Source organism: Carettochelys insculpta, chromosome 1, assembly GCF_033958435.1.
Source record: "Carettochelys insculpta isolate YL-2023 chromosome 1, ASM3395843v1, whole genome shotgun sequence".
Classification (NCBI taxonomy): domain Eukaryota; kingdom Metazoa; phylum Chordata; order Testudines; family Carettochelyidae; genus Carettochelys; species Carettochelys insculpta.
Window position 1 is genome coordinate 15,693,786 of NC_134137.1, and position 18,422 is coordinate 15,712,207.

Consider the following 18,422-nt stretch of genomic DNA (forward strand, 5'->3'; position numbering starts at 1 on the left):
CTGCCAAGGTTCATGCAGCCCACTAAATGCATTTATAGCAGGGGAGATTCAACTTTATTTAAAGAGTTGTTAATTTGAAAACATAACCTAATTTCAAAATGTATGTAGGGGTTGTTTTCAACATTATGACTTCAGCTGCCTTGCTATGGAAGGCAGTACTGTACATTTTCAGACTTCAGAATTGCTGTTCTCAATTCTGTCCAGTTTACAGGCAAACTGGTTTTACTGGGGAACATATTTCTACAGCATACTGTATACCATGTACATATTGGCACAAATTTTTAGCAATCATTTAAAACAAATAATTTTTATTCAACAGAGTTCCAACTCCTGCATTCAGCTAATGGTAGGAGAACTGTTATCCTCGTCTATGTTAAAGCTTATGAGTGTGTAACTTGATAAATGTGTAGAACTGATGTGGAGGGGGCAAACTTAGCCTGGGGAAGAGAGCATCTTTTACCCAGGACCCTCTATGGCATGCTGGGATAAGCATTCATGATTAAAGGCTACTTTTTATGAGGTGCAAACAATGGTTTTAAATGGAGATGCTGATTGGCTCAGACGATAAAGACCCTTTCATATTTGAAAGCAGCTCTGATCAGTGGAAACCAAATCATCTTCTGCTGGCTGTTCAGTAGCCTCTTAGGGTATGTTTACACACCAGCTGGAAGTGTGCCTTTCAGTAGAGACAGAAGTGTGCTAGCACTTCTCAGACTAGTGCGCTAAACACAGCCATATTGGCGTGGCCATGGTGGGACGGACAGTGGCTTAAGCGTGCCACCAAAATACAAACAGACCCAATTCCTCGGCTGCATACTTGGGTGGCTGAGCCATCACCTGTACTGCTGCATCCACGCTGCGCTTTTCACCCTTGAGTTAGCGCTTCTGTCTGCCCCACTGGGAAGCGTAGTCCCAGCTTGTGATGCGATGGACTAGGCTCAGAGGCCCCCTGCTGGAGGCCTCAGGGTCCTGACACATCCTGTCCCAGGGAGGAGCAGAAGAGAAGTCCTCCAGGTGTCCTAGAGTAGTTTCAGGAAAGCAGCCAATCATATAGGCTGCAGGGATCAGCCAGTTAGATTCCTCCAAGGAAGAAGCCTCGCACTGTGACCTGATACCAGGGCTGGGACTGGTTTAAAGAATGCGGACTCATCCAACCAGAAGGGAGCTCTTGCAAAGTGTGAGTGCCATACTTGTCAGTCCAGTTCCCAGTGACAGGTGTCCCTGACACAAAATCCACCCACATTTTGGCGCTCATTGGCAGATCAACAGAAACAGCAAACATAGGCCGTGGAGACTCACCTGCCCTCTTTGCCTCAGAGGTAGCTGTTGCTGGTAGGAGCTGAGGTATGTTAGCAGCAAAGCAAGTCGTGCTGTAAACAAAGAACATGGGACCCCAGGCCTCTTGATCTGGCACTTTTCACCAGCATTATGCCCAGAGAGTCCCAGCCTGACAGATACTAATTGCTCAGACACAGTCAGCTTCAGTCCTTAGTATTCCCCCAGAATGGTGAGGCACACTGAGTCCTTGGAACAGAGCTGCCCAGATTTCACTAGGAGGAGTTCCCAGCATTTGTTATGGCTTGTCAAATTCATTTCACATTTAATTACAATGCCTGACCTATTCCCACCCATTTATGCAGTAACTAAATAGTGCTACTAATGACTCCACAAAGGAGTATTACAGGAACAGATACTAGCATCTCCCAGGGGGCTCTCTATAAAGGTGCCACACATTGCCAACACAAGCTACTAGCTGGTTTCCAAAAGAACAGCAAAGGACTAGCAAACAAAGAGATTTCTTTTAACCTCGTTGGCACTGGCAGACTCAAAACGCCCCAACAGCCTAAAGTGACACCTTTCAGTTTTCAAAGCCATGCTCGAGGAGTTAGCATCGCACACCTCCTGACTTCCATCACCAGAGGGGCTTATTGAAACATGGAGGGAATATTGAGAGAGCCCCGGAGTCCAAAATCCTCTTAATCCTGCCCCTTTCATCCAGACTTGACTTTCATTAAAAAAACAAAAGCAAAGCTTAGCTGGTATCAGTGGGTAATTCTCCCTCTCTGTGTGTCATCTGTAGAGGGAGAAGCTGCAAGTTTTCAGGTGAAATGGAGTTTAAAAGAAAAGAGTGTTAAGATCTCTCTGTTGACCTATGTTGCACCAAAGCTTTCTAAGAAACAGTTAACCACCAGCCACTTTTGCAAACCGTAGCTACATCAAATGAAGCAACAAAACCTTGCATCAGGCAGGTGAATGTACAGCTCATTCTGTTGAGAGTCAGAAACCTTCCCTCACCCGTGAAAAAATAGATTTCTAGCTTATGCCTATTCCATGTTTTGTGGCTATGTTTCAGATCTTTCCATATTGGTTAGAGTGAGAGAGACAAGGCAGACTGAAAGATCAATACAGAGCTGCAGCATTTCAAATATTGATAAAGCTTTTGTGAATCTGGCTGTCAGACAAGTTTGCTATAACCTTTCCTTTTCATGCATACAAAATGTGGCACCTAGAGTCCCATGCTGAAAGGAAATGAAGCCGGCTAATCATTAAGAGATGAGGGATATTTTTAAAGGATGGATATCCGATTCTTTCCAGAGTTGTAGAATCACTGTATTTAACCAAATGCCTGTTTCCTTCTAGGCCTTCTGTCTTTCTGTGGTTTTTTTTTTAAACTTTCTGCCATCAAAGATCTATTTTATTTTCCTATAATCAGGGCACACATTTATCCATACTGACTATAGTTTCTGCCTTAACACTATCTATAAATAATGCATCAGACAATAATGCAGGCCATCCATTTCTTTCATGCTGTCTTCTAGCAGAAGGGATACTTCTAAAATCAACCCAGGAAATTTGGGTTTTTTTTGTTTCATGATGTGGAAGTTGTAAGTTGTCTTCCCTGCATCCATCCACCCTGGTTTTCTGTTTCTTGGTGCTTCATCAGGATACTTTAAGTTTTGTAAAGGTGTAAAGATAAAGTATCCTTTATGTCCATACCGTCCCCACTTATAGTTCACATGTGCTGTAGAGGGAAGAGAGGAAGGATAACCCGGGGGTTAGGATGCTAGCTAGTGCTTTGACAAATCCATGGTCAATTCCCAGCTGTGCTCCCACAGACTTCCTGAGTCACATGGGCAAGTCACTTACTCATTCTGTGCCTCAGTTTCCTATTTGTACAAAGGTGATAACAGCACTGTCCCACCCAACAGGGGTGTTTGGGGATACATACATCAAAGATTGTGAGGAGCTCAGATATTACAATGATGATGATGACATAAGTACCTAAGGTGAGACTGTCCTAACCTGGTGCCACAATCCAGGCATTTTTTGCAATATACCATATGAGTAAGTGGACACAGAGGAATATATATGTGGCATCATATATTTAAATGCTTAGTTCCACTTTCTTTAATCTCAGGATAGATTGTGTGATCTCATTAATGATACTGGCTCCATACATGCATCAGTTACACTTCCAGTTGCAAGTTGTGCCTCTTGGGCTGTCTGTGTTATCATGTTGCCTGTAGCGCGTGTTCCCCTGTATCATTGACGACTGGATGATCAAAGAGTCAGGACGTCAATCCCCAGCACCACAGTGCTACAGCTGTTAGGTTCTGCTCATATTACTTGTCCTGTCTCAACAACTGGAATTCAAAGGGTCCTATTAGAAAAGGATAAAAGTGCAAGTTTTCCTTGTCACTCGGTCATCTTGGAATGAGGCTTTTAAACAGATATTGGTGATAACCAGGTGAAGAACAATGTTAAATAACGTGAACTGTATTTGTCTCAGACAATACCTCAGGTGGTGAAGTGCTTAACCCAAAATCTGGAGGCCAGTTTGCAACACACAGCCACCCATGATGTCCTTTGATTACAGAACCTGAAATGTTGAGCTCTGACATCTCGCATACCAGAGAACTGTATTTTTACCATCCATGATGTGAAGCTCTTTCAAAGGACCATAAGCTATCTCTGTTCTTAAACACATCCTAAAATTCACATTTTTGTTAGATCTAAGTCATGGATTTGGTGAAGGCTAGTGGTTTAAGAGCAAAATCTGCATAACTTCTCAATCCAAATAATTTGACCCATTTTAACGCAGCCAAACTGGGATGGGGAATTCATTACAAGGATTTAATTCTAACCCCTAGAAAATTGCTCTTTTCAGAAATCCAGGTAACGTCAGGTCACGGAGACCAAATCATTCTTTAGGTCTGCATCATAAACATGTAACTGCAATCAATCAACCAAAGGGATATGGTAACTTGCTAACATTGTGTATTGGGCAGTCTCTAATGTGACATTCACAATGCTGTGTGCCATGCCAGAAGCAATACAATATGGAAATCTTCATTCTCTCGCAAACACTCAGGAATGGTCACTAGTTCAAGACACAGAGATCGGATCTTCAGCTATAGGGGAGGGATCAGAATCCCAATCTCTTACTTGACTACAAGCCTAAGAATAAGAATAGGAAATAGGAAACTCCCAGTGTTCTATATAAGAAGATGGAAAAGGAATTTTGGCAGTAACACTCTTTTCTAGGCATGGTGTCCTTATCTTCTGTTTGCCAGAAGCTGGGAGTGGGTGATGGGATGGGTCACTTAGTGATCACATTTTCCATTTCATTCCCTCTGAACTCTCTGGCATTGGCCACTTTTGGAAGACAGGTTACCGGACTAGATGGATCTTTGGTCTGACCCACTATGTTCTGATGTTCTTTTCCTCCTTTAGAGAACCAGTTCTTGTGCCCACTAATTTACTCCGCTGCTGATGGAGAAACTCGTAGCTCATCACATTGGATTTCCAGTCTCACCAGCTCTCATTACTCTGCTTCAGGGCATATTTTTCTCATGCTCCTTGGCTCCTGAAATGATGCATATTAAATACTTAGGATGACTTGACACTATAGTAATTGACCAATCATCCAACAAGGAATTCACAAAAATTATTTGTTTGGTTTTATAGTTTTTTAAAGTATGAATTAAATGGAGGACATTTGTGACAGTTCAAACAGTTGTATCGTTTTCACTAGCTCCACACACAATGATTTCACACTGAAATCATCTTGTTAGGCCAAATAGACCCTGGGCTTAAAAAAGTGAGATTTGGACAGTAGGCACCATAGTTTGATATTAATGTGCATCAAAAAATTGTGAGGCTTCCTCACTATTGGAGAAAAAGCAGACATGCTGAACTTTTGAATGAGAAACTCAGCATACAGCATATGTCTACTGCAGAGCTCAGCTTGCAGGAGAGCTTTCCTACTGATGAGCTGGTTTTGCTATTCTTGATGTGCTGCCAGAAAGCCCCTAGTTTAGTGACTGCCATTTTGTCACAGCTAGATACATGTTGACAACACATTTGGTTGCAGGATAAAAGACTCTTTATGATCGAAGTCAATGGTAAGCCTCATCAGCTTGCTTTGCATGTTTTCTAATGTTCTTTTCCTGTGTGAGCAAAGGCTTTGTGCCCTAAGTAGATACAAACACCTGAAAAAAAATGAACATGAAAATTCTTCCCCGAGTGTTCTGAATTTTGTCTCATTTGCTCTATAAATTTTCAGTTCAGTAACACTTGTATTGGCATGATAAGCAGTCCTTGTCTTTCCAGAATTTTCGCTGCCTTTCATATGACTCCCAGCAAGGCCTCAACAATGTGGAGGCAGTGGTGAGAACGTGGGCAGGGTTGGGAAGTTGGTTTAGAATGAGTAGAGGTATGAGACAAGGAGATCCAATATCACCAAGTATCTTCATTACACACCTAGAGAGAGTGATGGACAAGATCAAGGAAGAAGAGGTAGAAGGGAATCAGTGCACAGGATGAGAATTAACAACTTGAGGTTTGTAGCTGATACAGTTATCATCGAGGAAGATGAAGAGAAGCTAGCAAGAATGTTGCAAGTGCTAAATGCAGAAGGGAAGCAGTATGGACTGATTATGAACATTGATAAAACAAAGACATTGGAGATAAGGAAATAGGAAGGAAGGTCATTGTAGACAGGATCAAACTAGAGAACGTAGAGAAGGTCACTTATCTGGGGAGCAACATGATGTATGATTTAGATTGTAAGAAGGAAGTAGTGACTAGAGCGAAAGCAAGAGAGAGTTGAAGGCAATGGGTAAGATCTGGAAGAGCAAAGCAATTAGCTTAGGAATGAAGCTGTGTCTTGAAAATGTGTATTCAGCAGTATGTTGTACGGATGTGAGACACGGGTGATAACAAAGATTTGAAGAGAAGAATATTGGCATTTGAGAGGAGTTATTATAGAAAGATCCTGAGAATTGATGGATGCAGAAGGTCACCAATGAGGAATTATATAGGAAGACACAGCTGAAGGAGAACCTGCTGAAGAAGGTTATACAATGGAAGTTACAGCTATTCAGGCATATCTGCAGAATGAACAACTAGCAAAAAGTTGAGACCCTGGTATTTGGCATAATGGACAGCTCAAATATGAGAGGCATACCCCACAGAGAATGGGTAGGTGATATAGTAGATTGATGTGGAGCTCGTCTACAGAAACTGAGCCACTCCCCACTGGACAGGGAAAGATGGAAGGAAATAATGAGGGACGCATTGGACACCAATGGGCACTGAGCCCATGATTGTTGTTGATGATGATGATAAAGGCCACATTCCATGGAGTATACCTGAATAGCTCTCAGGAGCTCTGTCTGGAGTAGTAGTGCCACTTTGGAGATTCAGATTCAATCCAATTGTTTGTTTCTTATTATTCAAGCACATATCTGTTAGTCCCTCTTGTCCAAGAACCGTGTCTGAACGGATTTGTTGTTTTTTTCTCAAAAGTCTATTACTTGAAGTTCATGCAAAAGCTCATTTTGTTAGAGGTTTATCAGTGATGGCAAGCAACCTTAGCATGCTTCCACACAAGATCTTCAAGATAGCAATACTAACCAAACATCAACACCCCTTCCAAATCATGAAATGCCTCAAGGCTTTGGTCTTTGTTGGCAGCTTTGCAACATTTTTGACTTTGACTTTTTACAGACCATGATGAACCCTTTCCAAGTTACAAGGTGATCTACCAAAAGTTATTGTTTCTACTCACCATTGTTTCCAAAGGGCATAATATCTTCTACTCAGCTAAATCCAGTCTAAACAGGGTACTGAGGAACTGTTATTCCCTTCTACCCTCTGAGAGGAACAGTTAAATCTATTTTGTACTCTTTGGCTCCTGCCATGTGAATATCTTGCTAACACTATGAATCAAAACCTTCCAGTATAGCAGTGAGGTAATTGGTTTTTACATTTCCATTTTACAGATGAGGAAGCTGAGGCACAGAGCAGTTGTGACTTGTCTGAGGTTACGCAGGAAGTGGTGCCATCACTAGATGAAAACGTAGCTCTACTGCCTCCCAAGCCTGTCCTTTAACCACAGACTCACCTCAGCCATGTCAGTTCTCTCACATTCCCTCCCACACCTTTTCTTGAGAGCTGGAGTCTCTTGCTTTCTAGATTCATATTGTCAATAGGGGTCATAAAGGAGAGAAGGGCTGGAGGCTGTGATATAGTGTATATATTAATCCCTGACACATTCCGAGCACTCTCAGAACTATCATATGCCTAAGAGTGTAGATCTGTGTAGGATTCTGTCCTGACTTCATACAGAAGTCAAGCTATCTAGGGGGCAGGCAGCTGCAGTCAGGCCACCAGGACTGAGCTGAGGTTGGGGGTGACAAATTCCTCACCTGCCTGAGGGTGGCAGTTTTCAGAGGCTTCCAAACTACACTCATGCTCACACCTCAAGGATACATCTATACAGCAAAGTTAACTTGGAATAACAGCCACAAGTGTCTACACAACAAAACCTCTGTTTCGAAATAATTTTGAAATAGCGGATGGCTTATTTCAAATTTGGTAGATGTCATTCTAGGGGGAATAGCACCTGTTCTGAAATAGATATTTTGAAATAGATGCTATGTAGACAGGAAATAGGTGCTATTTCAAAGTAAGTTATAGTTCATCCAAGAGCTGTATTTCAAAATAGCTCTGTTGTGTCTGGATGCTCTGTTTCGAAATAGCTGAGCACTATTTCGACACGCATTTTGTGTGTAGATGTGCTATTTTGAAATAAGCTATTCCAGAAAATCTCTTGTGGAATAGCTTATTTTGAAATAACACTGCTGTATAGACATATCCTACGAGACCAGCAATTAGGACCATTTTTACCACACACAGCTTGAGAAGGCACCAGAAAATTTGGGACACCATTAGGTCTTAATGTCCAACAACCCACCTCTTTCTGTCTCTGTTCTGTGGCTGCTGCAGACTGAAGAGTCTTCCTCTAGAGGTGAGCTAGTTAAATGTGAAGTAGTCTTCTTGCAGGCCTCTTAGAAGAGCACTGAACCTATAAAAAGAGTCATTCAAGTGGTAATGAAGCCAATGAACAGGTATAAACTGTCAGTTTCTGAAGTTACTGTGTTGGTCTACAGGGCCCTTGTCTAACATTTGCTTTAACATATTAGTGTGTCGCTGAAGATTGTAAAATCATACCTTTGACAGTTGTCCCCTTCCCTGCTCCCTCCAGGCTACTGTTGGGCATAGAGAGGCACCAGTTTAATACTACTGTGTAGGACCCCATAAATCCTATCGATGGCCCTGCCAGCAATCATTAATGGGTAATTTCTGGTTTTCCATATCCTTCATCCTCCAGAAATATGACAAATCACAATATGAAATTCTTAGATTTTTTTTTCCTTTTAAAAATGATGATTTTAATTTCCCCATCAAACTAGGGATAGATACTGTGTCATCACTGTAAATGCCCTCCTGCTGTTTGTTCCTGTATAACACCTTTCTTCTGTCTTCACTCAAGCTACACTTCTGATGAAGCAGGCCTGGCCACAGACATCCTCCTCTTGTGCCACGGAGGGTACCTTTCACCTCCCAGTGGACACTGGGACTGAGAACAGAACTTACCAAGCTTCATCTGCAGCATTCAGTAAATAAATCTTTTCTTCTTGGGGTTTGCTTTGTTGTTTTGCTTCTATATAACTCCTCTCTCTCTTTCCAGAGGCTTGGGGGTTTATGTGGTCTGTTTGATTAACTTTGGGTGTGGTAAGGCTCCTTTGGATGTTGGGTGCCAGAAGAAGTAAATGAATATTAATAAGACTGGGTTCAATGGCATTTACTTATCTAGTTGGGAAGAGCAGTTCCCTCCCACTGCAGGAATTACTGGGTGCAATTCTCTAGCAGAAGGCCACAATGAGGTGATCATAATGGTCCCTTCTGGACTTAAACCCTATGAATTTCATATACCTTCCAGTGCTGCAGGCATGCTAAATATTACTGCTCCAAATAAATTAGCATCCATAAAAAATATGCCAAGCAAGAAAATATTTGCACCTACCTATGCTCACGAAAAAGAGATAAATGTAGGATTGAGTAGGTTTGAATTGTATCCTTCATTGAGTGTAGTTTAAATCCTTGTTAGATTTAATGTATGATGCCCCTCCTTTTTACTGTGCTGAAGACTAGTATAGTGGGTTTGGCCAGATTACAGTACTTGGGTTCTGGCTGGTCAAATAAGGAATTATGCTTTGGTAATAAGCAACAGAACAACTGGCTGGACAAACAGTAACACAGTAAAACAGGTTATGTAGAGAGAAATCCTGGAGAAGAGAGGGTCACTTCATCTTTCATTCAAGAAGCCAGCAGAAGCTGGTAACCCTAAAGTGAGGATGATTTTTGCAGGGATTCCAATGACACACGCAGTGGGACTCTTGCATTTACATGAGACCCCAGGAGAGCAAATGCCGCTGTAGGTGTATTATTCCAACAATGGGAAATATTAGGAACACAGAGAGGGGGCCCAGAATGAAAATACAGGCTTCCACATTTTGGAGCATCTCCTGAACTGCAAAGGATTGCGGGGGTTGGTAGTTAAGACTTGCCTCTTGTACCAATCAGTCCACTCTTACCACCCAACACGGACAGAAGGGAGGAAATGTACTGGAGGTGGAACAGGAACAGGGGCATGGTGAAGCAAAGCTCTGGTGTGCCTGACCCTCTACAGGCCTTACGCCATCAGTGTAAAATAGAGCTGGTCCCTTGTAGCCTTAAGGGTAGGGAGTGGCAACCAGCCCCAGATGAGTCCCCTTTTCTCCACTACGTCTGACTGGAGCTCAGAGACAGAATATAGCATGTGGTTCGTTGTCTTTCATACACAGTGCAGTATTTGATGCATATCCTAATACTTCCTTGCAGCTACTTGTGTTGGTCACTAATAAGAAGGCAGTGGTAATAGTAATACTGCAAACAGACATAATATTTTACATGATCCACGCCTCCAGCACACCAGCCTTTTATTGGTCAGAAACAAATCTTGGGAGAAATTAAAGACAATGTGAAATTAAATAACCAAGTTGTAAAAAAACATAATGATATGAAGAAGATTACCCATAAACATTTAAGTAAAACAGATATTAAAGTGAATCTGAGGGATAGACAGCTGCTGTTGTAATGTGTGGGATACTGCCTATTATCAGTGTTGCCTAACGCTTCCCATTATATGCAGCAGAGCTGTCGCTGTGTTGATCCTACCCTATTAGAGACATAAGATGGGTAAAATAATATCTTTTATTGGACCAACTTGGAGAGAGAGAGAGAAGGTTTCAATCCTCACCAAACTCTTCTTCAGGTTTGGCCAAGGTGCTCTGGTTGGCAAAGCTAAATGTAAGGTGGAACCAATTGTTTAGTGTAAGTAATTAGCACATATTATTAGGGAGTATTTAAAGTGGAGTGTCCCATTAACAGCTCTGCAGTCATAGGACAGAAAGAAGGGGTTCGTGGTTTACAGATAGTTGTAATAAGCCAGTGATCCAGTTTCCCTGTTCAGTCCAAGGAAATGATAAAAGATACAAACGCATTATCACCTGTGGGTGAACACTTTCACAAAGTGATCATTCTGGGGTGGCGGGGGGAAGAGGGGCTCTGTATACACTGAGATGATGTTCTTGGAAAGGACAATGGATACCAAAACTACATATACAGGGGATTTTTCCCCATCAGAAATAATGGAATAAGGGGTAGAAACATTCACAACTTCACCACACTTGCCTATGACATTGGATTTTTTCCCTGAACCATGTGGCTTTTTACAACAGGTTATGCAGTAAACATTTTATACATAAAATATTCAGTAAAATGAGGTAGAACCCTACTAGCATCAATCAAACACACAACATTTGAAAACAGTAAATACAGAGCAGTGATACAATATACTACTTAACCCTTGTACTACGAGTGGAGCATAGGTAAGCTACAAGTCTCCTCCACTTCACTCTGTCTCAGGACAAAACTAGCTGACTCCAGGGAGTACCCCAGCTGTTGTCCTTCAGTCTCAGTAGATCGTCTCCACGTTGTCCAAGGTCTTCCTCTTCTGTGTTTTCCTTGCGGATTCCATGTGAGAGCTTGATACTGGATGATGAGATGCTGGATGATCGTTCTCTGACTGTGTGGCCTAACCATCCCCACTTTCTTCTCTTGATTTCTGTGTCAATTGGTTCTTGTCCTGCTCTGTTCCAATGCTCCTCATTTGTGTCAGAGTCTTGCCATTTGATGTGAAGGATGTACCTCAGTCATCTGTTTATGAATGGCTATACAATATAAATGTACAATATAAGCCAACAGATGCAATGTAAACCAGTGCCAATTATGCTAAACATAGGTAGACATGACAGTTGGATTTTATTCTGCTGACTTTTCTTGGCTGACTTTTAGGTTGCAAAAATCTTTTTAAAGGGTTTCATCATCATCTGCTCTCCTTCATGAATCTTTGAACAACAGATCACCTGGTAGCAACTCACTGCATCATTGAGAACCCTAGAAATTTTGACAGACCATTCATGAAAAGGATCATCATTCTGTATGAATTCCATCATCTTGTCCAGCAATCCAAAGAAATGAGAGATTGTGTCATCAGACTCCTGTCTTCCTGCTCTGTCGTCGTTGTCATCATCATCTTTGCTTCCTTAAGATATCGACTGTTGGTCCAGCTCAGTCAGTTCCTCTGTGTGAGACTCCAACAATTTCTGTACATCTTCCTGCAAGCTCCCATCCTTCACCAACTTGTCAATTTCTTGCCTGAGAGCAGGAACAGTATCAAATCCTACAAAGCTGTGGACAGCATCTGACCATGAACGATGCCTAACGCCATACATACATTGCAATGTGACATCTTCCTATGACGCATCACAATGTTTTCCATGCCATTCAAGGTGATGTAGGATGTCCACAACTCTTTTATTCTGGGCTTTCCTTCATCTGCCATGTGCTTCGTCTGCATGGAGAACATCCTCCATAGATTTTAAACCTTGAATATTGCCATGGTCTTATAAGCTGCAGCAATGTTGTGGGATTGGGTGGCAAAAACAGGAACTTGATGTTTGGGCAGAGGGCTTCAAAGTCCACTTTGGGGCACTTGCGTTATCTAGCAGAGGGAGAATCTTATTAGGCCAAGTTTTTCCTTCTGACTGTGTAAGCCTTAAATTCAGGGACAGCGTTGTCTACAAAATATTCACTAAAAATATTGTGTGCCATCCGGGTCTTTCTGTTTGATTTTCAAATTACAAGGAGACAAGACGTGATGCAGCTTTCCTTCCAATAAATAACAACTTGTCAATATTAAAAACATGTTTTGGAGAGTAGCCACCTTCAAAAACAATTGTGTTCCACAGCGTAGTAAAAATTTCAGTTGGTTCTTTATCCGTACTAGACATTTCTCCTGAGAATTTTGATTGGCATACTTCTGAGATCCATGAAATCAGCCACAGCTAGCACTGAGGGTCTCCTCTTCTGTTGTTTAGCTCTCTCACTGTCTTTCTTCTAAAGCATTATACAGGCTTTTGGTCTTCTCCTGAATCAAACTTAAACTCACTGGTGTTTGTCTTTTTTCATGGAGTTCATTGATCCAATCAGCCAGCAAGCATTCCATTATCTCCATTGTTCTGCATCTGTGTTTTGTTATACCCACTGATGACAATTTCATGGCACTTCTAGCGCTTTTGCAACTTCAAGCAACACTCTTAAAAACTGAGCATATCATCCAACGCTGGCAGACTGAGAAGCTGAGCAAGGTTAGCTGCATGTTCATTTCTTTCAGTATATTTAATAACATCTAATTTCACTTCTAATGTTACACTCTTACATTGCTTCAGACATATGTCCAATCTTAACATTTTGAACGTGTTTTGTCCTCAAGCTACAGGACAGTACTGTGCAGGGCTGCTCCCATCCACCCCATACCCCTTCACAGATCCCTCCATCTGCACCCCACCTCTTATTGTCCAGTTCCACTCTCCTCTCTGAGCGCCCCAACTGCTCATTCCCCCACCCCCATCCCACCGGGACTTCTGAATGTGCCTAATAGCTGATTGACACCAGGCAGGAGGGACTGGGAGAGAGGGGCATGAATGACCTGTCCCTGCTCCTTCTCCCACCTACACCTCATAAATGCAACTAATAGCTGATGGGTAGGAGTGCGGGAAAAGTGTTGATCGGTGGCCTTGCAGGCCCCCAGCAAACACAAGTACAGTGCTGTACTGAGCAGTAGGGAAAAGTGTTCCAATTCACATCAGTCCGAATCCATGCAAATGACGGATATGCAGATCCAGACCAACATGAATCAGAGCACATACCTGTGTTGATGAGTGATGGACTCTCTGTATATGGGGATATTCGTTCTGACCCTCAAAGGAAACCTGCACAGTGCTTTCAAAAGACAAGCCTGGGAGCATAAATTCTTAACTCTGCTAGACACTAAAAACATTGGATTGAACAGAGATACTAGATTATGGCTTATTACAACAGTCCGTAGCACGCTAATCAGCTGTCTTTTCCTATGACCACAGAGGTGTTAACTGGCCACTCTACCTTGAATGGTCCCTTAGCATATGATCTGTTTAAGCGAAACAATCTGTTCCATCTCGCATTTAGCTCTGACACTACAGTGCATATCCCAGACCTCAAGAGAAGCTCTGTGTGGCTCAAAAGCTTATATTTGTCACCAGCAGTTAGGGCAAATCTACACTACAAAATTAAGTTGACCTAAGTTACATCAATGTACAGCCACCTCAATAATTAAATTGCTTTTGCATGTCCACACTGCACTGCTTTGTGTCATCAGGAGTGCTCACACTGATAGAATTGTCAGTGTGCAGTAGGGTGTGGGATGATTTCTGAAAGGCAGCAATAGTCAGTGTAAGCAACACACTGTCTCCACTGACACTGTGTTGACTGAACTACATTGATCTAAGTGCTACGCTTCTCATGGAGGTGGAACTATTAAATCAGTGCAGTGGGTAAGTTACATCGGTGGGAGCTACCTCTTAATGTAGCTTAATGAGCTTACTGGGTTAGGTCAACTTCTGTTGCCTTCTGTCCACATAATCTTGTGTAGACCAGGCCTGAGTCCAATAAAAGGTATTCCTTCACCCACTTCGAATTATAAGCATTGGAAAATGGAATTTTAAAGCTTCGTCTAACTTTAACTAGCTGGGCTGAAATTTTCCATGCTGGGTATGTGCCTCAGGCTCAATTGTTTTGGAAGATTGCAGCCAGAATGGTCCAACCATTTCCAAGATTGAGACTGGAGAAAAAATAATTGTTTTGCCCATGTTTAAAAAAAGATGATGTTTTCTTTGGAAATCTCTATTGCCACCATGCTGGGGTTGGGACTGAAATTTAGCACGCTGTGGGCTGTGTGGATGAGATGGGGCTGTAACCGGCCCCCAGAAGATCTGCCCATATTTCACCAAGTGAGATACTTCTTTTGGCAAAATCTGAGCTTTCACACGCTCAGTAGAGACATCTCAGATTTTAGCAGCAAAATTTCCTTAAGATTTTATCCACACTGAGCATGCTGCAGCCTAGGACTGTACAGAACTTTCCCTGCAGATTGCACTGTGGGCCACTACAGGCTATGCTTGGTCCAGCAGGGAACATTGATGCTCCCCAGTGGGGCAGGCAACATGTAGAAGGAAGCTGCCTGATTTGAAATCAGAGGAGTAATGAGCCAAACGTGTGTACAGGGGGTGGGGTTGAGTAGATTGGGTCAAGGAACTTGGAGGAGTAAGTAGGTGGAAACTAGGACAGGAGGCTGGTGTAGAAGGGAGCGGGCAGGAGACTGGGATGTAAGATAGTGGGGAAGGCTGGGTTGACTGGACAAGGAGATTGGGAATTGGGTAGGACACGGGCAGGGGCTGAGATGTGGAGCGAGGGATTGAGTCCAGGACTGTCAGAGCGATGACACTGCAATTGAGAATTGGTAGATTGAGCTGGAGGAGATGGTGCTGGGGGATGTCTCTGAGAGCAAGCTAGCTGTGAGGGAGAGCTGTGCCTTGGTAGGCAAAGAGACTTTGATGAAGAAATGCAAAATAATGCACAGTGGAAAAAACAAACCATCCCAACATATATATATAGTGATGGGCTCTAAATCAGCTGATACCACTCAAGAAAGAATCACCCTGGATAGCTCTCTGAAAACATCTGCTCAACCTACAGAAATAGCCCAAAAAGCTAACACAAGAATCAGCAACCCCTGGCACAGGTGCCAGGAGAGGCACATGAGCCGATTTTCATTACATGAGGTGGGAGCTTAGCCCTGGCCCTCCACCCCTCATGCAGACAGGAGCTTGCTCAAAGACCAGCTAATGTTACCAACAACCACCTAAATGGTAAAGCTCTGCGTCTTATAGAATCATAGAATCTTAATTTATTTATTAATGAAGCTGTTATAAACTGGCACGTGGACTGTACATAGAGGTCAAACTGTCAAATTTTGGCACTCCTCGAAAAGATTGCTGACCCCTGAGCTAACGGAATGTTAGGAACCATTAGGAAGGGGATCTATAATGAAACTGAAAATATCATAATGCCATTGTATAATTCAAGGTACTTCCACAGCCTGCAGTTGTGGTCCCTCCATCCCCAAAAAGTATTTTAAAGTTGGAAAGGGTGTAGAGAAGGGCAACAAGAATGATTAGGCATAAGGGAGAGCTTCCAAATGAGGAGAGATTAAAAAAACTGAGATGATTAAATTTAGAAAAGAAATAACGAAGGGAGGATATGATAGAGAGATATAAAATCATGGTGTAGAGAAAGTGAATCAGGAGGTGTTAGTTACCCCCTCCTGTAACATAAAAACTGGGGGTCACCTGAATAATTTTATGGGCAGGGGGTTTAAAATAAACAGTAGTCTTTTGAACAATGCACAGTCCGTCTGGTTGCTGGGACATGCTGTGATTGCCAAAAGTATAAATGGGTTCCAAAGAATTGGCTAATGTGAGGGAGGATAGGTGCTACTAGCCACAATGGTCAGGGGACAACCGTGTGCTCTGAGTGTCCCAAAACATCCAATGGCCAAGTGCTGGGTCTGGCTGACAGGAGTGGATCACTAGGTAATTGTTCAGTACTGTTCACTCCCTCTGAAGCATGTGACATTGGCCACTGTTGGAAAACAGGATACTGGGCTGAATGGACCTTTTGCTTGGACCCAGAATGGCCATTTTATCTAAGAAACTGTGAGGAGAAAAGAAGAGTGTGAGATTGGACAAGCAGCCAAGGGATGGAGCCAAGGATCCAGAGATGGGAAAGCAACAACAGAGAGACAGGGTCAGGTTTAAGGTATGAGACCAAAGGGGTTGAGCTTGAAAGCAGGGATTAGGCAGAGTCTGTGCCCATATTCCCCTTAAGAACCAGAGATGGAACTCGAGATTCCTGAGGCTCACCATTCCTGTCATCAGCAAATATCTGAGAAACCCACTGGCAAATTGTGTCTCATCCCCTTCTCACAGAATGGATGGCAACCTACTACTGCTATTGGTTATACTCCATTAGCTTAAGTGGCATAGGTCTATGCAAAGGATCTAAAAGTTCCAACCCTCCTGATGACCCATATGGGTGTCATTGTGATGGCACCAGATGGAGTTTGTTTTTTGTTTGCTTTTGTAAAAACCTAGGAAATTAAACAAAAAAATAATTAAAAATTTTAAAAGCAACCCTAAAAGTTTTAAGTCAAAGCTCAGAAGTTAGGAAATGCCAGACTTAAGGTTGGCTGTGCAGTCGTAATAGGGACCACTTGGATGTAAACACTGATAGGGTGTGATCATTTAATTAAAAACTATCTTGTACACAGGACTCCTGCCTCATTGTGTATACAGACTGGCCAGTACTCACTTAATAAGCAGCTGCTCAGTATTTCTTTTTCCCATAATCCAGTGTATAGCTTCAAGCCTTATTTCTGCTCACTAGTCAGAAACTATTTCCATGTGGGCTTTGCTGTGGCACTCACCACTGTGGTATCTGAGTGCTTTAGACACTACTGAATTTATTTCCCAGCATCCCTGTGAGATGCTCTGCATTGCCCTCTCCTGAACTATTGTCGATTTGTCCACATCCTTTCTGAGCCAGAGGCCCAAAACTGGATGCGGTACTCCAGTTGTGGCCTTACCAATGCCAAATAGAGGAGAATATGCCCAATGAACAGGCAGGGAGAGCCCCATGTCTGCCTTCTCTGCCCCCTTCCTTCCTTCCTCCCTCAATAGAGCCCACTTGCCTTATCTTATTGTCCTACTGTGGATCAGCTAACCAGCCACAAGTACACTGGCCCTGCTCCCTTTTAAAAGGATAGTCTCATCCAGTCCAGGGCCAAAAGAAGGTTGCAAAGGCAACCTTAATTCTGGCATTTCCTATGTTTCGAGTGCTTGCCTTAGCAACGTCCTTTTAACATAGGTTTTCATATGTATCTAATTTGTTATTTATATTACTACAGTGCTTCAAGGCCCCAAAGGAGATAACAGGCCATTCTGCGAGGCTCCTTCTTCCCACACAGTAGCAATTTCTGGTGCAGACTCCTGCAATCTAACTAATACAGGCAACAGGGTGGAGGAAGCAGGAGGAAGCGGTGACAGAGATTCAGAGACCTGGGGTGATTTCCCCAACAGCAGGGCAATGGCAGAGCCAAGGACACAGCCCAGCTAAGTCCCAGTCTGGTGCCCTAACTGTTGGGCCAGGCTGCCTCTCTCAGTATGTCAGGAAAATTTTCTTTCAAGATGATTGGTGTTCTAGCAGTCGGAGCGAGCCCAGTTGCTGAGGAGGGCACATAGCTGTGAAGTAAACCAGGGAGCCTCGGGAGAGAGACCCTAACCGAAGCTGCGGTACAGATGCACCAGAGAGTATAATCAAACCACTGGCTGGTCTTTTTGGTTTACAGATGAGTCATTGTTCCCAGGTCTGCAAAAGTTACCACTGGTGTGCAGCGAGGCCTCCTGTTGTATTCATTGCGATGGAATATGTGAGCTCAAAAGAATCAAAGCTTTATGACAGGGCTAAACCATTTTAAAAACTTCCATCTGCTTTCCTGAAGTGGGGCCTATGAAGTCCCAGTTATCACAAGTCCC

General features: G+C 42.9%; 1 protein-coding gene across 5 annotated transcripts in view; it reads left to right on the forward strand.

The window, feature by feature from the left end:
• Nucleotides 1–18,422, forward strand: part of FAM168A (family with sequence similarity 168 member A) — a 439,787-nt gene that overhangs the window by 370,078 nt on the left and 51,287 nt on the right. For 4 of the 5 annotated variants that reach the window (XR_012642790.1, XM_074979688.1, XM_074979517.1 and 1 more), the window contains 2 exons: nt 320–346; nt 8,840–8,965. Coding sequence is in view for 4 of the 5 variants with exons in the window: in XM_074979688.1 (XP_074835789.1) it covers nt 320–346; nt 8,840–8,965 (153 nt within the window). In the remaining variant the exon portion in view is untranslated. The remainder of the gene's footprint in view (nt 1–319; nt 347–8,839; nt 8,966–18,422) is intronic. The other variant, XM_074979812.1, reaches the window with a different exon arrangement.